We start from the raw sequence: 15,689 nt of genomic DNA, 5'->3' as shown, positions 1-15,689 counted from the left end.
AACTGTAATATTAAATAAGTTTAGGAGTTACTAATTTAATACTTATATTCTTCATAAATGTTCTCTCAACCTGTAGTTATTATAATAGAGCTTCTATTAAATTAAAGTCAGGAGGTTCCTTAAATTAAAATGCTGTGCCACCAGGTTCTTCTTTAGGCATATAAGGTTTACTCCATTGCTTCAGGGAGTGCTACTGGGAGAGAACCTTCAACTTCTGTACTCCCTATAGTCGGAAGCAATCTCACCCAAGGTCACACTCACTGACTTAGCCTTAATACGGTATTTGATCAATATTGAAAATTGATTGACTCAATTCAGGAGAACATGGATTTTTCATACCAGTTTTAGAATGTCCCATGCAATCACTGGAGACTTGTTGAGACTATATTGCTCTCAATTTCCTACCTAAATATGATTTATTTCTTCTATCCATAAAAACCACTCCTTAACAATCTTCTTGAGCATTAATCTCCATCCTGGCATCTGCATTCCAGAAAACCCAGCTTAGATATTTGGCACCAGGAATGGCCCAAAAAGCAGATGTTGGAATGGCATTTTAGAGTTGAATGACTTACCATAAGGCCTACAATATGTACTCCATAGCTGATGGTAGGTGCAGACAGATAACTAAAGGTACAGAGTAGCAATCCAAGTGTAAAAACCTTTTACTACTTGGATAGTGTTACGTTATAGTGGTTGAAAGCAATATTCTATCTGGTCTAATACTACAAGTGTGATTGAATGGCTGGACAAAGACATCTAAAACAAACTGATACTTGGCAATTAAAAGGCAGTTGTGAAAGTTAGAGGTCCACCTAGGTAGTGTGCAAAGAGGCCTGAAGAAGGCAAAAAAGCTGAGAAATAGGTCCAGGTCTTAATTGTAAAAGTAGTCAAACTCCAAAGAATATCCAACTCCAATCCAATGCAGATCTGTTAGGTCAAGTTTGTTTATCACACAATCTTGGAATGTCTAGGTTTTCATAAACTCCTTGATCCCGCAGAGGTGGCCCACTCTTCCCTATGAAAGTTGAGCACACCCTTCCTTAAAAGCAACACAGAAGGCACTACACTGCAAGAAAACCCCCTGGAAAATCTCCCCTATCTTTTCTTCTAGCCACTACAACTAGGGTTATATCACAATATAAACTACCTGAGGTTGTTCTGGGGATGATAAGAGAAAAAAAAAAAGATAATGCCCCAAAGGAGCTGCAGAACCCAGCCAGCGTGAACCAACAAAATTTAGGAGAATACACATGGGATTGGAATCTGAGGGTGTTTGAAAAGAGGGGTAAAGTATAAAGTTGAATAAAGGTTTGTTTATGTTTTTGGAGCACTGTCCTGGAATACAGGAGTAAATATCCTGCTAAGATTGTACAAACACACTACTAATATGTACCTGGAAGCATGAACAAAGCAATGGCCCACAATAAGCAAGAAGAAATGTTAGAATTTTCATGGCAGGCTGGGAAAGAAGGTGCTAAGTGCCTTAGAGAAATAGGAATCCTAGAGCAGATAGTCTAGGCAAGGCTGAAAAGAGAGGACTTCTTTCTATGCAAGGAATTTTTCCCCATTTCATGGTCTCAGGGTTTTTTTTTCATGTTCCATGGGAGAGCCAATATGATACATCACTTTTCAAAACTACGAGGAATATGGTAGTAAAAGGAACACCATCATTACTAAGATTCATGTTGACTTTTGCTGTATCAGGCTGACTGTAAGTGAAGTCATCTTAGAACTGAGATGACTAGTAGTGAATGGGATTAAAGGACACTTCCTCACACCACTCCCTAGAAAATCAAGGCAGTTCCAATTACAGCACTTAATTGTTCCTGAGTCAAAATGAGTGCCCTGTTCATAGGAGGCTTGACCCGCAGAAAGTTATGTTTGACTAATAGAACACAATGTCCCTAGAAGCTAGACAGTTGGATATCCAACAATGCTGTTGCTAAATTTAGACAAATACAATAAACTATAGATGAATAGTTAAGAGATTTGAGACAGCTGGTGCTATGTCAGATCTACTATTCCTTTCCCAGTATTGGAATGTGAATCAGTTCTAAGACTCCAAACTCACTGATGGAAGAATAGTCTGGGAGGAAAGGTATTGTAACACCAAAACAAATGCACATCATAATGATTTCAGTGATCTTTACTAAAAGAACTTTATTGATTCAGGGAACCATATACCAGAAAAAAGTGTCATTTTTACATTTTAAGTACTGTTAGACAAAGTGGGTTCACAAAGGTGGTAATTTATCCAGATCATAAATAAATAATAATTGAAATATATATACTTTGTAGTTTGCACAGTATCTACATTTGCTGAAGCTTTCTTCTAACTGTCATATCCTCCGAGAAAATGTCCTTCACTAAAGGGAACTGCCTTACAAGGTCTTTTTCTTCCCCAGGTAGACACACATCCAACTTATCTGTCTCCAGCCATTCCAGCTCTTGACACCTCTACAGGGTTATTCTAGCTTCAGATACCAATAGAGTTGACTAAGACCATTCTTGTGACTACATCACAGCTCAACTTCCTCTTTGGCATAGTTCTCATTCCTTGCCTCTTTTCCATAATTCCTAATAACCTTCTTTTATACCAATTTCTGCCACCTGAGAATATGACTCATGACTCTTTGTACAATCAATATTAAATGGTTCCCTTCTAGACATAAACCATGCCTAAAGCACATCTAATAGATATTACAACAAACTTCAAGTAATATATAAGTGAGGGAATAAAAATTCAAGAGTAGGAGACCCCAATTTAGAGCTGACACAGGAACTGATAAAGATTTTATGTAAGGAAAAAAAAATGCATCAAATATGTAGCTATTAATAATTCATAATCAGAAGATGAGAGTTCAATTTGAGAAAAGATTTGGGACCTGATAGATCAGAACCCTGGATAGGGAGAAATTGAATACAATTATCCGAAAATAGTTGAGGCCAGAGGTTGTCATCTTGGAGGACATTGTTTTTAAGAAAGAAAATGATGCCCAGAGAAGTTTGCTCAGAGAGGGAAGGCATCATGTGGAAGCTTAGAAGGGAAGGGAAGGAAGGAAACATGTTCTGGGATTCAAGGAATTTAGAAAACAACGATGTTAGAGGATGAGAAGACACAATGAAAAACCTCCTGTTTCCAGAAAGCACTTTTTTTTTTAAAGAGATTTCAGTAACCTCATCTGTAAAAAACTATGTTATTTTTCTTCAAGGTCAATTCACACATTTAATAATTAATGTAAATCAATTAGCATTTACATGATACTTCTGTGTGAATAAACTAGAAAGTGTTTTTGTTTGCAGACAAAAACTAACCCACCACACGGAAAACAAAACAAAATTTACAGAACACACACACACAATTACCAAAGAATGTAACCATTAAGAAATCCCAAAACTGAAAATTGATATGGAAAAAAAAAAACAAGAAAATATAATACAAAATAAGAGTTGACTGTACTCAAGAAATTGTGGACAAAGAAGAAACTTTACCAGTAATATGAAATACATTTTCATTTGCTTAAGGATGTAACATTCAATAGAACAGAGGATATTAAGCAGATGAAAAGAATAGCCAAAAAAAAAGGGGGACAAAGATAGTTAAAGAGAAAGTGATGGAGAAGCTAGAGACAAAAGAAGGAACATAGGTATAGTGTAACCCCCCTCACACTCCACAATGTAATAAAACTAATTTTAAAATTGTAATTTGAGGAAATGTTTTAGAACTTTAAAATAAAAAATAAATAAATAAATAAAGGATTAACCTACTAGAAGAGTACCCAGTGATCCTGGGGAAATTGGTTGAGAATTATCAACCCTTAGACACTCCCTCAAGATTCATAGACTTTTATAATAAAAAAAAGTCACCTGTGCCTTGAAGCAAATAAAAAACACCATTTAACAAAAGAGAGAGAATTAGATTGGCATCTGACTCCTCAAGAGCAATATACAAAGCAAGATAAAGAGTGAATATTAAAAGAAGGCGGCCTTCTTACATGAACAATTTCAAAATTCCTGGATGACTTAAAATTTTCATTTTCAAATGATGAGACCATATTCCAGATAAATGAAGAAGCTTGAGTTGATTACATTGCTAGTCACCTAGCTAAGACTAAAATCTGTGATATTTAAACATTGGCAATGCTAGCATTTTATTAGATTATATTGTGTTTTGCTTCTCTACTAAAAAAAATTAGACTCTCAGATGTTTTTCACTTGTGGTTCACGTGCATCCAAAGAAAATTCAATGTATCAATGAATTTGTATCAGATAAAAATGGCATTCAACCTCTTAATGAAATATAAGCTTCACTCCATTGCAAATGAGGACCACAAACTATAAGAGCATTGGCCTTACGTGTAATTTTTTTCACCAAGATGAAGCACAGATATTTTTAAGTCACAGTACACTTCTTTTTAAATATGCATATATGTAATTTATAACCAATACTCAAAAAGTTGAGTACTCATCACAATGTTGTATAATGTTGTAATAACAAACATATGCTTATATTCTAGTTTTTTCATATATTCACAATTGTTTCAATATAATAATTTTCCTCTGTAATTATATGTATTTTATTTTATGTAACAATTATTCTGAAAAAATGTTTTATATGTTTCACTAGCCTGCCAGAAGTGTGGAAGGCAAGAAAATGTTAAGAAATTCAGGTTGATGTTGAAACATAATTGAAGAGTCAAATATGCCTTTATGTTTTCAGTTGAATTATTAATAACAAGTAGTCCAAATGATAAACAAATGTTTCTCGTTTCTATTTGATTTTACAATTAAATTATATATTATATAGGGTAAGCAGTTGGGAATCCCTACATATAATTGAGTCTAAATGAGATGACTGATTTACCAAAAATATCTTTAAATAATGGAGACACTGTAAACTTTTTCAAATATATAGGTGAGTATAAAAGCAACTGAGTTTTTGCATTGTTAGAATTTGCTGTTTTATACTGGAATACATTATTAAATAAATGTGATTATGTTATACAACATTTTAATTGGCATTTCTCACTTTATGTTTTTTGCTAATGAGTTATCACTTGCTGGTATTTTTTGTTTATTTTAGTCTACGGAAATGATGTTAGACAAAAAGCAAATTCGAACAATTTTCTTAATTGAGTTCAAAAGGGCCATGGGCCAGGCACGGTGGCTCACGTCTGTAATCCCAGCACTTTGGGAGGCCAAGGCAGGCAGATCACCTGAGGTCAGGAGTTTGAGACCAACCTGGCCAACATGGTGAAACGCTGTCTCTACTAAAAATACAAAATTAGCCAGTCATGATGGTATGCGCCTGTAATCCCAGCTGCTCAGGAGACTGAGGCAGGAAAATCGCTTGAACCCGGGAAGGCAGAACTTGCAGTGAGACAAGATCATGCCATTGCACTCCAGCCTGGGCTATAAGAGAGCGACTCCTTTAAAAAAAAAAAAATACAAAATGGGTCATGAAGCAGTGGAGACAACTCACAACATCAACAAGACATTTCTCCCAGGAACTGCCAATGAACACACAATGCAGTGGTGTTTCAAGAAGTTTGGTGAGAGCCTTGAAGATGAGGAACACAGTGACTGGCCCTCAGAAGTTGACATTGGCCAATTGAGATGAATCACCAAAGCTGATCCTCTTACAACTACAGGAGAAGTTGCCAAAGAACTCAGTATTGACCATTCTACAGTCCTTTGGCATTTGAAGCAAATTGGAAAGGTGAGAAAGCTTGATAAGTCAGTTCCTCATAAGCTGATCAAAAATATTAAAAAAAAATCATTTGGAAGTGTTGTGTTTCCTTATTCTATGTAAGAACAATGAACCATTTCTTGATTGGAATTTGATGTGCAACAAAACGTTGATTTTATACAACTGGTGATGACCAGCTCAGTGCTTGGACTGAGAAGAAACTCCAAAGCACTTCCCAAAGCCAAATTTGCCCACTCAAAAAAAGGCCATGGTCACTGTTTGGTGTTCTGCTGCCAGTCTGATCCACCACAGCTTCCTGAATCCTAGCAAAACCAGTATAATTGAGAAATATGTTCAGTAAATCAATGATATGCATTGAAAACTTCAATGTCTGCAGCCAACACTGGTCAACAGAAAGGACCCAATTCTTCTCCATGACAGTGTCTGACTGCACATCGCACAACTAATACTTCAAGAGTTGAATGAATTGGGTTACAAAGTTTTACCTCATCCACCATATTCGCCTGACCTCTCACTAACTGACTACCACTTCTTCAAGCATCTGGAAAATGTTTTGTACGGAAAATGCTTCCACGATCAGCAGGGGGCAGAAAATGCTTTTCAAGAGTTTATTGAATCCTAAAGCATGGATTTTCATACCACAGGAATGAACTATTTCTCATTGGCAAAAATGTGTTGATTATAATGTTTCCTATTTTGATTAATAAAGATGTGTATGAGACTAGTTACAATGATTTAAAATTCATGGTCCAAAACCACAGTTACTTTTGCACCAAACTAAATATACTACTAACTTTGAAATGTTCTCCCAGGCATTGGTATTTCAGTACCATTGTGTTTTTCAATGAAAGATTACCATTATTAAAAAAAAAAAAAAATTAAAAGTCATTTGAAATAGTGAGACTACCTTAAATATTGTACAAATGAGAGGAATAGTGAGAGTTTAGTAATTTGGATATTCATCAAGTGATTTTATACTGCTTTTGTTCTTATTCATTAGTTCATTTATTTACATATTTAAGTGATGTTGTTTAGTGTATGTGAGGAGGGTGATGGTGTGCATGCACACTTCATTTTAGAAAAATAATTATTAGAGAATATGATTTTGTTCAAATATTTGGAAAAATTAGACATAAAAGGGAAAAATGTGGCATACATATTTCTAACTATTGATATTTTGATTTTTAAAGATTTTTTGAAGTAAGATTATAAAAATAATTATTAACACAATTCACTCTAAAGAAAAGAAAAAGAAAATAGAACTAACCTGTGTGATTGGGATGAGACAACATTACATTAATGAAATGATTCCCAGCTTCACAAATCTGCAAAACATTTTAAACATTTTCAGTGTGATATACCTCTGCCTATTAAAAAAAAATGTATTCAAGGGACATATAAACTATGTGTAATACATTAATCCCAAAGATTCAAAAGATATATATTTTATTCTAATCATAAGGAGAAGTACTTTTTAAATTACAACAATGAAAGAAGCTGTTGCTGGCATATATAGAATAAAAATAATTAGTCACAACAATTGGAAATTCTGAAGATATTTTTCACACTGTTTGATAATCAGGTTTAAACTGTCTTGTTAATCAGTTTTGTACTTGTTACTATGGGAAGACTTTCAGATCATACAGAGACAACTCTTGCTGAAGACAAATTTGGCATAGGTTTATGTTAATCTCAGTTCATAAACAGTAAAACTCTTTCTAGTGAAATGGTGATTGTTTGATTTCCAACTAATTTCAGTTCAGTTTAGAAAACCTACCGTGAGCAGTGCTGCCACACAAAGAAACCTGCTGCTTATCTGTCAAGACCTCCTGATCATATACACTCTACTAGTTGTCCCTGTTAATAGGCCACTATGTTCCTCCAAGATCAAAGGATTACCACCATCTCCTGAGACTAATAATGTTCCTAGTTTGCAACATGTTTCCTGTGAGGGTAAGACCCTTCCTTTGTCTGCCATATATACCTTATCTGATTTAACACAAGGTATGTATTTGACATATAAATACTATGTTACTAATAACAGAATATATTATTCTAAATCTTTATTGTTTGAAGTCATTCAACTTGTAATATATCCCAAAAGTTGAGCACCCATCAAACTCAGTGTCTTGAATGTTATTAATATCATAAAATATATCTGATTTTGTTCTTTTCAACCATTTCTGTATGTATTTTTCATATATAATAACAGTTCTATGGACTTTAATTTCTGGATGTTTCTCACAATAAACAACTGGTATATATTTCAACACTTTCTAAATTTTAGGGAAAAAATAGATTGAAAGAGAAAATTTAAATCAATTTTCATCATCTAGAACTGTTATGTAAAAATCCTACTTAAAATAACCAGCTTCAATAAATTAATTCACCCAGGATCTAATGTAAATAAATACACCAAATATATTAAATCCGTATTTAAAGATCCAGAAAACAATGCAAATACAAATTTTGTAGCAATATAACTACACAAAATAATTATAGAAAGGCTTTTGGTTTCTTAAGTTATCATTAGGAAGAAAAAGTGGAATTTCAAATTTTCAGGTAAGACGTTTTTAGTTGAAATTTTTACATGTCACTGTGGATAAGTGTGTGGGCTTTTGTGGCGTTAACCTGCATTCACATGCCACATATTTCATTTGCTATGTATGAAAGATTAAGTAAATTTCACATTTGGAATTTCATTTCTTCACTCAAATGCAAATGTTGATTTCTGTCTCTAGAGAATTTATGATGATTGAATGAAGTCAAGTACCCTGCACATCATATTTGCTCAATAAAATTATTGTGATAATTTTAGTTACCAATTTAATCAATAAAAACTTCTGCAGATTATCTTACATTAATCTCACTTCTCTAGACTTCATTCTCACAAATCGTTAGCACTACAAAATCCATGATTACTAAACTAATGGTTTGTTACATTTCTGTTTAATCTTTGTATCTTTTGTACATCTTTCAACTTAGACAGCTTGTCATATTTATTTTCCATCACTCACAGTGCCAAATACAAAAATAGAAACTATTATATAATGTTCATTAAAAAGCAAGTTAAGTTACCAAAATTTGTGAAAAAATGTTTTCAAAATTAAAATTCTTCTGATGAAACATATTTTTTGAGATTATTAATATTTTTATACTCATTCAAACATCAAAATATTTTCTTCTTCCTGCTTATTTATCATAACAAAGCTAAATATTGAAGTGTCAATTGTTTAACCAAATAATGAGCCATGAAAATATAGCATGTAGGTTTTAGTTAGAGACTGGATAGATTTACAATAACACCAAATTTATCATTAGGTGAATCTGCACCTAGAAGAAAATATAATTACATACTAAAATAAAAAAATATGAGAGAAAAAGTAGAAAAAACAGTGGTAAAGAAGCCAGTTTATTCAACTTGCTATCTGCTTATGAAATGCTTCCATGGTAAGAGTGGGGAGAAAAAAACAACTTTATCTCTATGCTTAGAGATTCTTAAATATCAATTTAGCAACTTCTTAAGGATTTTAAAGAGCAACAATAACTAGTAATTTCCAGTACTGGTTTTTACACCTTTGGGTGAATCTAATACAGCTTGCAATGTTAACTGAATTAGATAAAACTGGTGATATAATTTCCTTTTAGGTAAGGGTTGAGTAAGATCAAGAAGCTCAGTCAGTGCTGTAAAACTCAATGTATTATTCTATTACTGATTATAATTGCACAGCAATTAAATGTGAAACACTGGACTATTTCTCAGCATGACATTTATTTCTCCTGGATTGATGTTTATCTAAATATATCTTCATTTGGCAGACAATAAGTTTAAAAAGAAATTTAATAAACAAAGTTTGGGGCAGATGATATGAAGAAGTTTGATTTTACATTATTAAAGTTAAAATTATCTTACATAATAAAACATGAGATGCTACATATTACCTATGTGTGGCCTTAAGTGATACAGATGATCAAGATATTCTAGACAATAAACACATAATAACGTAATAAAAATACTAAGAAAACATTGCCCAGATAAATTTAGAAAGAAATAGTACTTGAACACTACATGTAAGAAGCAGCATCATTTTCCTACACTATAATAGTGTAACAAATTAAGAATATTAAATGGCTTAATAATTTACAATTAAAAATTTTCAATAATTGCACTTTTAGTCAAAAAATTTAACCTATCAAATAAAAAGGTTTACATTTCCTAAACACACTCACAGAATTATAAGCAACCCAGGGACATTGCCAGAACTGCTTCTGTTGTCAAGAACAAGATAGCCTAGATTTATTATAAATCTTGCTCTACAATGTGAGTATATTTAACACTAATAAGGTGTACACTAAAATGGTTAAGATGCTAAATATTATGTAATGTGCTTTTTCCCCATAATTAATAAAAAAATCCACCAGGTGCTAGTGTTTTAAGTAATAATGAACTTTAGGATGATACATAATAAAATTTTAAATTAACTTTACATTTTTGGGCACAGGTGTGTATTAAAGCAAATTTGAAAATATTTATTTGTACTTATATAAGCTTTATTGAGTAATTTGAATATTTGTTGCTTCAAACTAGCATTCATTTGAATAATAGCAGAATGTTAATGAATGAATAATCCATTCTATTTTCTAGAGTTATCATTATAAGGATAAATATAAAACATAACATTGTCAACCAGTATAATATTGAAGAATCAGTATCTACATACAAAAATAATCTTTTGCTTAAATAAATACTTTGATCAAGAAAGTAAATAAAATAGCTTACTTTTTCAGGACCCTCTATACTCTCATTCTTCTGACCTTTTAATTTTATTTTTAATCAGTACTTCTAAATTTTTAACAATGTTCAGTGTAGGACAGTATCAAATTAATAACCTACAAAGGACTTTTGTTGATGTATATTACTAGAAGTGATGTATTATGGAGCATACTGTGCCTATGATTTTTTTCTAAAAGTACACCCTGTTAAATCTCACTCTCTCAGGTTGAAAGACACAGTTGAATTATAATATGTGGGATTTCAGCAATAAAGTTGTTCGTCTTTTACTGTTAGGCATTGTGTTTTGGTCAGTAACCCGCTGTCATTGCGGAATGATACAAATTACCAACCACTAAAGCAAGGGGTCGAGGGAGGACAACTTGCAATGATCCACTTTTACAATATTTAAATATTGTTAATTTTTTACAGGCCTCATCAAATTGATCATTCTCTTCCTTAAATAAATGAAAATGATGTATCAATAGAACAAAACCCACATGTCCTAATATAGAATAGGTAGCCATCAGTTAGTCAGGCTCTGTCATTTAGTGTTAGTAAAATCCTTTTGGTTTCCACAATAAAAATAAATAATCCTTATACTGCAATCTCACAATATTTTCATAGGAATGAACATGATCCGTTTTATCTTTTAATGTAACCGTTCTCACTTTTATATGTATTGATATTGTATTATTAATTTTAGGCAGGTGCTATATATATATATATATACACATATTTTTTGAGACAGAATCTTGCTATAGGGATACTCAGACTAGAGTGCAGTGGCATGATCTTGGCTCACTACAACCTCTGCTTCCCGGGCTCAAGCAATTTTCCTGCTTCAGCCTCTCGAGTAACTGGGATTAAAAGTGCATGCCACCACGCCCAACTAATTTTTGTACTTTTAGCAGAGATGGAGTTTCACCATGTTGGGCAGACTGATCTAAAACTCCTGACCTCAAATCATCCACCCGCTTCAGCCTACCAAAGAGCTGGGATTACAGGCATGAGTCTGTAGGTGCCCGGCCGACAGGTGCAATATCTTATAATTTTATCATTGGAGCAATAAGTAATAAATAGTCATTGTATTAATTTAATTGAAATGTAGACATTGCTATAATGTTCCTAACACTAATACTTTTCATCTTTTTCCTTTGCCAAACATTTATTCACTGAAAGAAAATAGCTTATGATGCATCTTTAGCAAAGCATACTTATATTTGCCTGTTATAGCTAGACATGCGAATATGTCCTAATAGATACCAATGAAGAAATATGTTGTAATAATATACTCATGGTTTGCTTACAAAGGTGTTTCTCTAATAAACACTTGCTTTCATGGACAAAAAAAAAAAAGTGTCTGATGAATCTTCAAGAAAGCACACTTACATGTCTTCTAAAATTGGAACTGTAAATCTCTGTAGTATGAACCAATGTAGAAAGAAATGTGATAATAACATACGCTCAGTTTGTTTAGAGTTTCAGTCATTATTACTTTATCTATAGCAACAATAATAGTAATAATAATAATAATAACTATATCTTATGTTTTATTTGTTATACCTGAATAAATACTTCAAAAATAAGGACAATTGTAGCTAAATATATTATTACAAAGTTTCACTTAGGAAATTTATTAACTATTTTGATCTTGGACAATTCAATTTCTACTTTAATAGATCATGCATATCCACATAGACTTAACTGCTTTTGACAATGTAAGCCAGTATCACAATGCTTCAGCATTCATAAATATTTTTTCTTATGATAATTTTTATTACTAAGTTCATACATTTACAGAACTTTTTCAATTTGCACTTTCTGCACCTCTATTATGTCTATTATGAAGCTCATTCATACACATTTCTATGTTTTATACAGACATAATGATAACATGTATTGTGCTTTAAAATAAATACATTTAGTGTTAATTTTGGGTTTAACTGAAAATATATATACTAACCAATATATTTTCACTTTTCAAAGTAAACAATGGTAAGACTCTAAATAAAAGTTCAGATGTTGCATTTATATTCTTGCATAATGTGAAATTATATATCTAAATATTTTAATGTATTTCATGAATTTATTTGTTGCCTGAAACAATTATTTTATGCATAAACTTTGCTATAGGAAATGCTATTATCAATCAATAAAAATAATTCAAATCATTTGATTTTGGAATTTACTTAAGGCTTAAAATTATTTCATCTCTACTATGATGCTCCATTTCATTATCACAACTTTGGGAACACCAGAATTATTTTTTAATTTATAGAGCTCTCATGCAATACTGTATAACACAAAAACATGAAAATATAGCATAAAAATAGCACCATAAAATAAATCTCTTCAGAAAGAAAGTTAGTTTACATATACTAACTCTGCAGTAAATGATGATTAAAAACATACATGATTTTTTCACAGTTCTTTTTACATTAGATTCAATATCACATATTCTAACAAGTGAAATCTTTATAGTTTTATAATCACTGTTGATTTTTATTTAAATCATTACTCTTATATTTCTACAATTTGGATTAAATTAGTCGTAGTTCAAAACAGACAATTATTATAAGTTATAATGAAATGAGTGAAGCACAATATTGCCATTAATTTTATATCTTTAGTCAACTAGTCTGCAAAATCAATCTTTAATAAGTAATGATCCCCAAAAATTTAAGTATAAAAGTTGGTTCCTATGCATGTTATTCTTTATATCAGATGCTTCAGGAAATTTGAGATGAGAGCAAAATGGCAAATGATGAAAACACACAGAGTACTAGACTTTGTTTTCAGTCAGTAAGTATAAATCCTTTTATTGGTACCTATCAATGGTAGGTAAGTGATCAGAAAATGTGTCACAACCAAATCTCAGTAGACTGCTGAGAATGAAAGCACTGAACTTTGGCACCCTTTTTTTTTTCATGTATCTTATCCATAAACACCAAATTTCATGAGCAGTTTCTTGGCCTTTGTGTGGTTTATATAGTAAAGGCTTGCTCTCCTGTTTTAAAAGCTATGATAAGTTGTTCCCAGCATCCTCTCCACTAATCAATGACCAGTTCTGTACCCGAGGTTCTTTTCAGGTAAATATTACAAAAAGAGGTGTACCTACTTGATAAAAGCATATTTTTTTCTTCTCCAAGATTATTTGCATTTTAGGAATAATTTTAAAACACGTAAGTGACTGAATAACTAATGAGAACACTGAAGACACAGAGGCAAAACCAGGGAAAAGAGTTATTTTAATTACTTTGTAAGCCATGTCTTATATTTTATTATCAATTCCTCCCACTTCCTTCATTTTGAAGACATTAAGAAAGGGAAGAAAAAGAGTTCGTTTTTGGTAAAATCCTCATTCTGCAAAGAATTGACAAACTTTAACAGCTTCTGGAGAGTAAACATAAAGTTAAGGGGACAAGAAGATAAAGAAAAAAGGCAGGTTCTTTATATAAAGTACATTTTGTTTTGCAATTGTGATTTTGTTATTTTTGTTTGTTGGCTTTTGGGTGTAATTGGGTTCAGAGGATGAGGCAGAGTCATGGAAATATAAAGAGATCAAATTATAAAATGTATTCACAATATTTACATCAGACAAACAAGATTGCATCTAAAATTTGTGTGAAAAGTTATTCTGATGCCTTCATAAATTTGCCTGTATTTGATTCTCCTTAATTTTTCCTGTAGATTTGTCATACCTGGACGTATCTGAGGAATCAAACTTGTGTTGAAAGTTAGAAATAATTTAAACCAAGGGAGAAGTGATAGACTATTTCTTTGAATATAATAGAGAGAGGAAAAAACCTCACCAAAATCGAAGAATTTTCCACAAAATAGGAGCCTGATTTTACAACATATTATGTACACATTGTAAATTATTTTGTTTTCCTTACAATATATTTTGCTTAATATGAATCTAATATGTCTTATATTAGATTCAGTTTCCTAACACTAATATCTTAATATCATATATTATTTGTGAAAGTTAAATATGTCTTAACAGTAAACACTACTAAGAAATTTCAGGACTAACAAGTCTTCTTGATTTCTCATGACAACTCATGTGTGTCAAAAAGTCACAGTGGCCATTCTATCTTATTTCTAAATTTTGCTTTTCTATGGAATGTAACTACATTCAATATTTTCATTTTTAAGTGAAGTTTTCACCTATACTTAATATTATACTATCTATAATTAAAGCACAGGTTTTAATTATATTACTTTCCATTAAAAAAAAATTTAAATCTAAAGATTATAGAAATTTAAAGTTTATCAAATTGTTAAATCTGTTATTGAAATAGACAATGCTTGTTACGTGCTTAAATGTGGAATTAAAGTATCACATTTACCGACTTCATCTCTATTGGACATAGTCTATTACACCATCTATCAGTGTTTGTTTAATTTAGCATCTTGGGCTTTATTAATTTTTGCCTGAGGCTGTATGAAATATACTTGATTAATAAAGTGCTATGTGAAGAGGAAAAAGCAGTAGCTTAATAAGAAGGCAGAAATTTTGAGTCTCTGGGAAAAAAAAAGTATAATTGCAAGCTATTAGAATTTTGCTTATGTCTAATTATGTCTCAATATTTTAAGAAAAATATTATAACGTGTATAACATAACTTTTTAATAAAAGATATGACTTTCATTAAAAGTTTTATTTTATAGTATAGTCATTCACATTTGAGAAGAGGGAATAAATACATACATAGCCATATTATATTGGAGAAAAGGGAAGAAATCAATAATATTATATGAAAAGGGAGTTGTCTTAATTACACAGAAAAAATTATAACCCACTTTTTTTTGAAAAAGTGGACAACATCATAAGGATAAAAAGCAGAGGAATAATCAGATATTAATCTAAAACATACTAAAATTACCAACAAATAGGCAGTTATTATTTTTTTATCCATAAATTTATTCTTCTCTTCCATCAGATTTACTGAGTAGTTAATATCAGAACATTAGTCTTAATACAAGAGGGGTTGTAGTACACTGTATACAACATTGCATAACGCTGTAACAACACATGAACCACAGAATTCCTCTCCTTGAACAGTATGCACTATTGGAAAATTACAAGGCTGTGATATATTTTCAACATATTGTTGAAGAAATTACAAATACATAAATATTCTGTGCCATTTATTCAAACAAATAATGAGTTCCTGCTATGCCAAACTATATGCTGAAAA

General features: G+C 31.6%; 1 protein-coding gene across 6 annotated transcripts in view; it reads right to left on the bottom strand.

Annotated features, from left to right (window-relative positions):
• The window catches only part of TECRL (trans-2,3-enoyl-CoA reductase like), a 135,661-nt gene that overhangs the window by 18,626 nt on the left and 101,346 nt on the right, over positions 1–15,689 (bottom strand). For all 6 annotated transcript variants that reach the window (XM_065545135.2, XM_065545133.2, XM_065545134.2 and 3 more), the window contains exon 9: positions 6,981–7,038. In XM_065545135.2, the coding sequence (XP_065401207.1) occupies positions 6,981–7,038 (58 nt within the window). The remainder of the gene's footprint in view (positions 1–6,980; positions 7,039–15,689) is intronic.

Source organism: Macaca fascicularis, chromosome 5 (genome assembly GCF_037993035.2).
Source record: "Macaca fascicularis isolate 582-1 chromosome 5, T2T-MFA8v1.1".
Taxonomy (NCBI): Eukaryota; Metazoa; Chordata; class Mammalia; order Primates; family Cercopithecidae; genus Macaca; species Macaca fascicularis.
This window is presented reverse-complemented; position numbering and strand designations above follow the sequence as displayed.